General features: G+C 38.5%; 1 protein-coding gene across 1 annotated transcript in view; it reads right to left on the bottom strand.

Moving 5' to 3' along the window:
* Positions 1–891: 891 nt before the first annotated feature.
* The window catches only part of CAPRIN2 (caprin family member 2), a 35,066-nt gene continuing 25,828 nt past the window's right edge, over positions 892–10,129 (bottom strand). The window contains exons 13-18 of the mRNA XM_010086604.1: positions 7,841–8,024; positions 6,860–6,862; positions 5,422–5,604; positions 4,082–4,182; positions 3,273–3,339; positions 892–1,808 (exon numbers count right to left, since the gene is read on the bottom strand). Coding sequence (XP_010084906.1) covers positions 1,240–1,808; positions 3,273–3,339; positions 4,082–4,182; positions 5,422–5,604; positions 6,860–6,862; positions 7,841–8,024 — 1,107 coding nt within the window. The 3' untranslated portion in view covers positions 892–1,239. The remainder of the gene's footprint in view (positions 1,809–3,272; positions 3,340–4,081; positions 4,183–5,421; positions 5,605–6,859; positions 6,863–7,840; positions 8,025–10,129) is intronic.

Here is a 10,129-nt window from a genome sequence, read left to right as displayed (position 1 = left end):
GTTCATCCTTACATACACCAGTCAGCCTTTTGCGCTAGCTACCTTAGTACCCCCTCAGATAAAGTACTTCCTACTGCTAAAACAAACTGCTGAAGCTTTTAAAAGTAGAAAGAGTCAGTGACCTATAGTCTTCTTCCTAGTTCATACTTCCATTTTAAACATTGAAATGCTTTATAGCATTTGACATGCTACAGCTTAAACATGGACATGCATCATGGCTTTTCAGTTCTCAGGCCATAAGAGACTGAAGACTGCTCATACAGCCTCTTAGCTGTAACAAAGGAATTTCATAGATGCTTCCTAGCATTTGTATTCAAGTTTGATTTAAAATGCAAGAAGCAGGCTTCAAATACAAATAGCAAGTTCCTCAGCAGTTCTCTGAAAGGAGGAGATAAGTTGCATTACAATCTGATTCAAGTCTCATGGGGGAGGGAAGCCATACACCTTTGTGCTTCACAAGGGTCAATTTTAACTTTAAAATATATTGCAGCTGAATAACAGCATGAGCCAGCCCTTCAGTAACTGTTTCAAGGTTTAAGAATTACAACTGTATCACTACTGAAGGACAGGTGATGTGACAAAGCTAGATTTTGATGGGGTATGCATTTAAAATAAGTAGTCCTAATGAAGTATATAGCATTTCACCTCCAATTTCTTGACCTTTTGGTTAAAAGGAAGGAGGTATGCATCATTCTGATCAAGGGAACACTCTTGAGAATGGCACCAAGCAAGAACTAAACAAACAAGTAATCCCATTTAAATTATACAGTTTACCCTGAATTATTGAAACTTGAAGACCAGTTATACATAATAATATGCATGTACACCCCACATCAGGAATAAGCTCAGTTTGATATGTTCTAAAAATAAAGACCACTGGCAAGATTAATACTAAAATGCATATTAACTTGTTTTATTGAGGCACAACAAGGCATTGTGAATAGCCCATACTTGAGGCAATCAATAGTGTAGTAAGCTGGACATTAATACAGTTTAGGGTAAGTGCAAACAATATACATTCACAGCTTTACTAGCAAGGCTACATCACAACTGATAAAGTGCCAAATTAGTGCTGATTCAGTACCCCAACTCCATGATTTCACCTTGCACAACAGGACCATCATTTCCCCCAATAATGGAACCACATCTTCTATTAAGTCAGTAGTAAGTGCAAAGCTAGTCCCACCCCCCTCCACCACAGTGTATGGAGCAGCTCTTTTGTAAACATCGCACTGGATTTTAGTCCTGATAAAGGAGGTATCCTGAAAAGGTGGAGTATTTCCAGCTACTTCCATAGATGGCTCCCCGATGCAGACGCAACCAGATCTGATCCCCCTGGAACAACTGCAGGACTGCATGATTACTAGCTGTTTCATGATCAGGAGCCCCATCATTTGCATATGCTGACACTAGGACCTCTTCATTCTTCATGAGATTCACATACAGGGGAACATTTACAGCCAGTTTCAGCATGTGGAAGATGAAGACATATGTACCATTCACTGGACAGTTGAACCTACCAAGCTGGATATCAAAAGTTTCTCCAAGGTTGTTCAGCAACAGATCAAACACAATTGGCTGGTCTAGAGTTCCAGGGGCCAAGTTAGATGTTCTCGCGGCAGAGAAGGCAACTCTCATCTGCTGCGGGAGGGGGTAGACGTGCACTGGTAGTATGGTGGCAGCTTGGCTTGTCACTGGCATATCAACAGGGGTGATGCTGCGGGAATCTCCCTGCCCAGAGTCCCCACTGTTGAAGGTTTCATTGTCTCGTTCTGGACTGCTCACCTGAGAGGAATCACTCCACCCTGCTGTTAAAGATCATTAGTAATAATAAATAAGTATTATAACAGAAGGATACCCTTAAACCTGCAGGCATAATCTTAAGCAGCAAGTGTACAGGCTTTTTAACAAATTTGTCTTTCAGCTACCTCAAGTTGTCAAAGGACCCCAGTGAGAACAGAACTTTGAAGCTAGTTTGTGTTCACCACACTTGCATTCAGCAAGACGGACCATAATTTAAACTATGAACAATTAGTCCTCATACTTTTAGGTAGGAGAGGGCAGTAGCTTGCAATAGTTTTAGCTTTAGTATTTGCCACATATATGTATCAGGAAAAAAAAAAAACCACACATTTGCTAACTTCTGAGTGGAGATAATGTAATTTCAGGAAAAATTCAGAAAAATACCAAGTAGTCCTTTAGTCACCTTCAAGATTTGAATTTGCACTTCAAGCTACCTCAGTACTGTTCTTCTGGAGTTGCATCCTTAGTAGGTCATATCAGCTTATGATGCTAGAATACTTTAAGTCTGAAGAACTGGAATTGCTTTTTAAGCTTTCTGCACCCTATTCCCCAAAATGAAGCTGTTTATTTTTTCAAACACCTAAGTTAAAAGGGTCTAGAATGAAAACATTATCAGATCTGAGAAATTTAAGCAGTCACACTCAAGCTGCAAGCTATTGTTATTTCCACTGGAAAGGAACACCTTAAGATACCCAAAAAAACTAAATAAATTTGTTTATCTTAATGCTAGTGAGTACTTCTGTCAACTAACTCACCACAATTGTATTTAATTCTCTTCTTCTGAAACATATTCTATGAGTCCTCCCTCAGACTGAGAGATCGCCTGCTTTATCCTAAGAGTTTCCATGATATACCATAATTTCCCTTGGTTCTTCAAAGTAGCTATCTTCAGTTACTATTCTATTCATCTCACATTTCACCTGTAACCTTTGTTTATAACTTTTCAAAATACATGCTATTCATTCTTGGATTCAAATACCTCGTTCTTAACATATTTCTTCAGGTTTCACACTCCAGCATGGAACTACAGAGTAAAGCTGTATTCCCAAACTATTTTTCATAGAAAAAAAGTTACTTTACAAAGTTTCTGGGATCTGATAGTTTACCTAGAATCAGAGGAGACCATGCAATTAAGGGAAGAAGCCAAATCCAACATTGGAAGCATCCTGTGTGTTTTCCTAGTCAGTTGATTTGTGAAGAAAGTCCAGTAAGGTACCATTGTGTCAGAACTTTGACGTGTGAAGACATCAAATTGAGAATAGCAAAATTAATTCTGCTGCCATACAATGCTGTCTAACATTGTCTAAACAGTACGTAAGCTTCCATCTAGCTTGGTTAATTTATACCAAGCTTAATCTGTTTGATCAGTGATAGTCCACTGTTTTTCTCACTATTCACAATAGCACTCCACTTCATCTGCTACACCCAAGCACATATACGTGCCACTGGGAACCTGATGTTAGCCTTACCTCTTGAATTTGCTCGAGGACCACTAGTTATCCCACCTCTTTTATAGCACTGCTGGTAATTAACATCCTATGAGAGAACAGAATATTAGAAAGATGGCTATAAGCAAATCTGAAAACAAGTAGGGCTAACAAATACAATATATTTTCATTTGCACAATGAATTCAAGCTCTAGAATAGACAATAATGGAGTTCAGACTTAAGATATAGATAGCCTTGCTTAGGGAAAATTTACAATAGCTTGTATAAAATTAAAGAGCTATTTCAATGCCAGTGATAGCAAGTTAGCTTCTGAAGTATACACTCGGCTCAGTTCATTGAGCAATATCTTAAATCTCAGGTCTGTTACAAGGTCCATGAGTCTGTATAGAAGACTTTCATTTCAAAGCTGAAGACCCTCCTCCCACAAGGCACCTTTGCTTTCTTACTCATTGTTCTTTGGATTTATTTTTTTTTGCTTAACTAGGCAAAAAGCAGTTAGGAGTTCATTATTTTATACTACAGAGGTATTGGGTACCACCTTTAAAATCCATAGTAAAACAGACTCGTTATACCACATCATATATGCCATCTGTTTGCATTTCAGATTCCCTTCAGACTAAAATTCAATCTGTTATACAGAGATGTTATCTGTTTGAACTGACTTCCTATTTCAACTGCTGCTGACTGTTCCAAAAAAAGGGTTTTGTCTAGGAAACAAAACTGAACTTGAGCTCATAAGGAATAGTTCACCTGTTAAGATAAAAGCTACAGTATTAGAAAACTTACTTCCTGTTCAGTGTTTAAAAGGCTACTGAAAGTCAATATTTACCCTCTGAGAATATGGCATTCCGGCGTAATCTCTACCAGGGAACTGCAGTTGGCCATAGTTGCCATTAGTTATTGAAGATGAGCCTCTGTAAGCATCAAAACCTGTTCAAATAAAGTTGACTGCTTAATGTCATTCATTGTTTGGTTTACAGTGCAAGTCCAGAACACAACTGGAGCTCTTTTTTGGCAATTATGTGTATTAGCTTATGCAATTAGACATCTATTCCTTAATTCATAATTTGTAGAAGAGTCTCACTACTCCTATAAAGAATCCATTTCATTAGCTACTCAGAACTACCCACTGTGGATGTATCAAAATTACATGCTTACAAGTATTACCATCAGACCTTAAAAACAGGGCTTCACAGAACAGCTGAAAAGCTTGCTAGATCTAGAGACAGGATTTAACATAGAATTAAGAAATACTTTATTTTGCTGTTACAGATGCTTAGCTATTACTGTCATACATTTAGGTGCTACTATAATAATTAGCCTCTTTAGCTGTTAGACTAACTACCAATTAACAATTGGTAACTACCAAGTAACAATTTAGTACGAGACACTTAAGTCAGAAGTATACAGCTCATTATCTGGTACATGTTCCTAAAAGGTATTGAGCAGTCTCAGCCCAGTAACTGAAAAGACTATCACAGACCAAGTGCCCTTCCACTTCAGAGGGGAATAGGCCACAGCTACCAAGTAGTATCTGCTTAGAGTCAGCTGAAACTTTCTATAGTACTTTAGTAGCAGCAGAATAGCAACTCATCTGCAGAGACCAAACCACCATCCTCTTAAAACTCTTCAGTTTCTTATTAATCCAAAAAGGCTCTCCACTGCTGAGAACCTCTCCCCCATCCCAGTTTCTGCTGGTACTATTAAAGCCAACAGTGCAAAGCAAAGCACATCTTGTTTTGGGCAAATGCTGCAAATGACTTCTGCGGAGAAAATACTTGTCTAGAATGTTAGCAAGACAAATGCTAAGAGAAAGAATAAAGGGGGTAAAAAGTTCAGAATGGTAAATAAAAGAGCAAGCAGAAAAGTTTATGCAATTAAGTAATTTAATAACCTGTTAGTGAAAGTTTCTACTTTCATAATTCAAAAGGCTACGAAATAGCTCTCCTGGTTCACCTGACAGCCAAAGTACAGGGACTGGAAATAAAAGTCAGAATGAACTTGCTTGAATTCTACAACTGAAGACCCCAATCTCTGTACATTGCTCTTAAAGTCTTGTTTTAAGAAATTTCACACATAAACCCTAAATTAATACTATTTGTGTTAAATCATGTTCTAGTGTTACTACATGAGGTTTTTTTTAAGGTGGTAGTAAATAGACATACATACCTTTGTACCCACCAGGAGAACGATACGAGTTAGCCAGTGACCTTCCACCTCTAGCAGATCCTCTGACAGACCCACGACTGTTAAGGTAAGGCTGAGGGGGTCTTGGAATAACATTAGTCTGTGCTGGGTAAAAGGCAAGGCTACCATTGCTAACAGGAACAGCTCCATCAGTTTGATAATTCACTGTTTAAAACAGAAGGCACAGATTAATTCAAAGCTTTAACTGTAATAAGTCACCACACCTAGAAGCAAGGGCAGTTTTAGGAAATTCAGAGACTAAGCTGCTCTGAATATCCTGTTGTTCTGCTCCTTCATTACTTCAAATAAGTGGGGATCCTCCACTTTGTTCTGTAGAGAGTAATGCTTGTTAAAGTACACTGTAGACAGCCCTGGCTGTCAGTGTAAGCCTCTAATGCATTCAGCAAGATGCAGTTGCTTAGGTCAGAACAAGCTTGCTAGAAACATCAAGAAAATAACCAAGCTAGAATAAAAATCAAGTAACACCTGATTAAGAATTTTCACTTAGAACAAACACTACTAGCAAGACCTCAGTGGTCTATCTGATAAACTAGGTCACCTCAGTGTTGACATCCTTCAAAATAATGAGACAAACTCAGTCTTATCAGGTATCAACTGTGAGCAGGTAGACATTTGGGTTCAGTCTCTCCAGACATTCCTACCACATGTTCTTATGCAGTTCAACCTCAAGCAACAGGTATAGCAGTACTCAAGAACACTTTTCACTGAGTAGTTGAGTGGTTAACTTTAAATATAGACCTTACAACCATGAAAGTGTTTCCACAGGACTGTGCTTCATAACAATCCAAAAAGCTTAAAATTGATCCAGGGTAACAATCTAAACCCCTTTCTGAAGTTTGTGCAGTGGCTCTGCACAGGAATAATCAAAAAATCATGATGTTCCACCAAAAAGTGTATAGAAGGCTGATCACCTGTAGTATCAGTGATGACAAAGAGCATTCAAACTAAATATGTCCTGACTGCTACATGTATATTGCTCTTTGGAGCTCTTAATCTTCATGTGTCTCACTTGACTTCACACAGCAGTCTATTTCTACTATAATTCCTGTGGCAGAACAGTAATTTAAGTGACCCTGAGTCATTTGATTAGATATAGTCTTATAAATCCAGATTCCTAACTGTCAGCTTCCTTTCATCCTGGAACATATTGTTTTAGGAAAATTTAGGGGCCAGTCTCATTTCAAATTCTTAGCATCAGCTATAAATTCAGCTGGTACAGTATCTGAATATCAGGCAAGTCAGTTTTGTGTTGAATAAGGCAGCTCAAGACCCCACTTATCAGAAGTTTAGTATTCTTTAGGTCAGACACTCATATTCAACCAACTCAAAGTCAGAACTATATAAACAGAAGTAAACAGGATTATCTTTTGCTGAAGTGTAGGCTGTCATCAGCTTGCACCTGCTTCAGGCTAAAAGCACACACATGAACAGTTCCTGCAGTTCAGCTGATTCTCAGTACCTCACTGAATTACAGTACTTGTGACTGAGGCCTCCTAGTTCAGAAATGAGCATTCCTTGGTAACAAACAAGTGACATAAGTGTAGGGCCTCATTAGGAACAACAGGGATCTCTGCTACAAAAAGCTCGAACTTCAACATCACTAGATGCAGCTGGAGTGATAAGTAGGAGTAGCAGACAGCTATCAGTAACATCTAGAATGCTTATCTCTAATATAGTAAGGTGTAATATCCATGTGAGGATTTTGGCAAGTACTAGTACAGTCAAGATCAGCCATGTGTTTTACAGTAATTATATTGTGAGCTGTAAGTTCAAAGGAAGGGTACCAGCCCATTCTTAAAGCAAGAAAATTATAAATCTTAAACAGCTCTCAGATGACACATTTTAGTCTTATACCAGTAGCACAAAATACTTATCACTTGGGGTAATTCACCTCAGCACTGAAAGTTTATCCCAGCTTCCTTATTTCACATTCTGCAACTCCCAGCACTGCAGACAATCCTACTGTGTATTACTAGAAAACAAATTAATGGTTCCCAAATGAAGTATTTAATCACTGCTTCAACTCCAAGCAAACACTTGTTTGACTCTGACAAGTATCACTCCATATTTAATTTCTCACCTACTGGGAAACCCATCTTTCAGGCCTGTAGGTGATGCCATCCATACAACAGCTAGAGAAACTAGTTTGAAGCAGACTTTCATCCTGCTATCAGTTTTGAAATTAAGTTCACATACTGTACCATCAACAAGATTTAGAGTTGATATAACCCTAACGTTAACAGGTGCTACATAAGCAGTTAATGTCATTGATTTAGAAGAACTTGAATATAACTCACAGCACATGTTAATGAATTAAAATACTACTACAACCTGAAGAACTTCAAAGACTACTTGAAACAGAGATAAGTACAGTTCTCACCTGAAGACAGAGATTCTTGTGAAACAGAGGTTTGTTCTGCAACATGAGAAGGTTGCAACTGGCATTGAGGAGGAGTCTGTGTACTTGCTGTAGAGAAACTCTGGTTATATCCAGCTGAATATGAAGAATCCTCTTTAATTTCCTGGTCTTTACGTGGAGGCAGTGGTGCATTCACTTTAAATACCTACAACATATTTCAAGACAAGTGTTGAATACTACCAGCTAAAGTCTCTACCTAATGCCACCACCCTGCTATGCTAGGGTTTAAATCCATATGCCTAGAACACCAACTACTTCTTAGGATCAAGAACATTGTATCTCAACCCATCCTCTTCCTTCTCAGTAAGCTTCTAGAACTAGGTAGCTACTACCCAAGAAATATAGCTTCACTGATCATAGCTACCATGGTTGATCTAAAGAACAGCTACTATACAGTAAACTGTTTTGCTTTGATGGGAAGTCAGCTGTTGGACTGACCCACTGACTACCTGTCCTACAGCTTTTGACCTGAAGCTGGGGCAGCCTACACTGAATGATATTCACATTTGGGAAGAATTTGGGTCTTTATACTCATCTTGGAATCTCATGCAACTCTACTATCCACACAGATAAATGCCATATCAGACAGCCTTCACTGCTTTGATAAACTGAGCCTCACCTCTCCTGTTCCTAAGTTCCCTCAGAGTAAACATGTAACTTAAGTAAGAGAGTCTCGTAATACAAATTTTAATCTTACAGCCTGGGCAGTAGGGTGGTGCATGGATATTACTGTTACTTAACTCTAACCAGAGTTCAGTCACTCCAGTGACTGTATTGCTTTATAGCCAATAACCCAAAATTACCAGAACTGATGCTGTCAAGTGACAACTAGTGTCAAGATCAAATAGGACAGAAGTCTGTTTTAAGTAAAAGGATTTAAGTTTCATACAAAGAGCTGTCAGTAATACCAGTACTGAGTCTAGAGGTATATCTATCCATTTTCCATTTTCCAACTGTTTGAAGACAGACCAGGGCAAGACTAAGTCCAGCTAGATACAAGGAACAGTTTCGCAGCTTGACAGTTCTTGTCATTTGCAGAAGGCTCTATAATTACAGTGGGACATGAACATTTTTCCAGGGTCAAGAAACCGAGTATTTCCTCCAACAGGGAGCCAGCACAGAAACGCCTCACGATACTGAAGTATTGAGTATAAAGCTTGAACCATTATAAAATACATCTGGTTCTGATTCACCAGATAAAGTGATCAAAGTGATCAAAAGCAATCCTCTTTCTGAAAGAAATTTCAGGATGCTGTGCAGACAGGCTGTCAACACCAACATCCTGGACTATTTATAGCAAGTGGTCTACTTTCTCCTACCAGTGAGTCTTACAGGTGGAATTCTATTAGAAGTTACTTGGGCTACATGTAGGATCTGCTTTTAAGCTTCCATAAGCACAATGGCAGCAACAGTGTTCAGACATCTAAAGACACGTAATCAGAGGCTTCTGTTACTATCACTACTTGTCAAGGAATTATCTGACTCCTAGCTACCTACTGAAATTCAATGGCTCTGCTTTCCTGTCAGCAATGAAAATCTAAGCAATATAGGGAATAAAACCCTGCACTGTAAAGACTGCCACCGCTATAAAAAGAACTAACATCCTAGCACTTTAGTGACAGATGTTTGCCAGTTTGACCCAAAAATCCCAAGAGAAATCTTGAACATCTAACATCTCTGAAAACACCACACCATTAATTCAAGTGAACTTTCAGTGATACCATTTAGATCAAAAGCATTCTGAACACAGACACCAGGTTCAGATATGATCAGGATGACTGAAAGCAAGACTCTGTATTTGTATCATAACAGATGCTTATCTTATAGATTGAGTCCCTGGGAAGACTCTGTATTCCTTGATCATAGCATACTATTTCTCCACTTTAATGAAAAATCACTACCTAGACATTTTATTTAAATAGATCTGGCTTAGAAAGAACCACCTCCCTCCCACTACTTCCCTTATTTATAACATATATCAAAAATTCTGTACCTCTGAGGAAGGTTTACTTGAACCCTTTCTACAAATACAGAAAACCAAGGAGAGACATGATAGCAATTTACTAGACCATACCAGGATGCCACAGATGTTTTATTTGTTAATTCCTATACTTTGGAAGCCTGTTAGCTACCTTCTTTCACTAAATCCTACTACATGTTTCAATACTGCAAGATGTAGATAGTCCAGCAAGTTGCGGAAATGCAGTGCTCCATTTGTGAAAATGGAGAATCTCAGTGACCTCTTTCTAA

Source organism: Pterocles gutturalis, unplaced genomic scaffold (assembly GCF_000699245.1).
Source record: "Pterocles gutturalis isolate BGI_N339 unplaced genomic scaffold, ASM69924v1 scaffold12906, whole genome shotgun sequence".
Taxonomy (NCBI): Eukaryota; Metazoa; Chordata; class Aves; order Pterocliformes; family Pteroclidae; genus Pterocles; species Pterocles gutturalis.
Note: the sequence above shows the minus strand (reverse complement) of the source record. Positions and strands in the feature narration are given on the sequence as shown.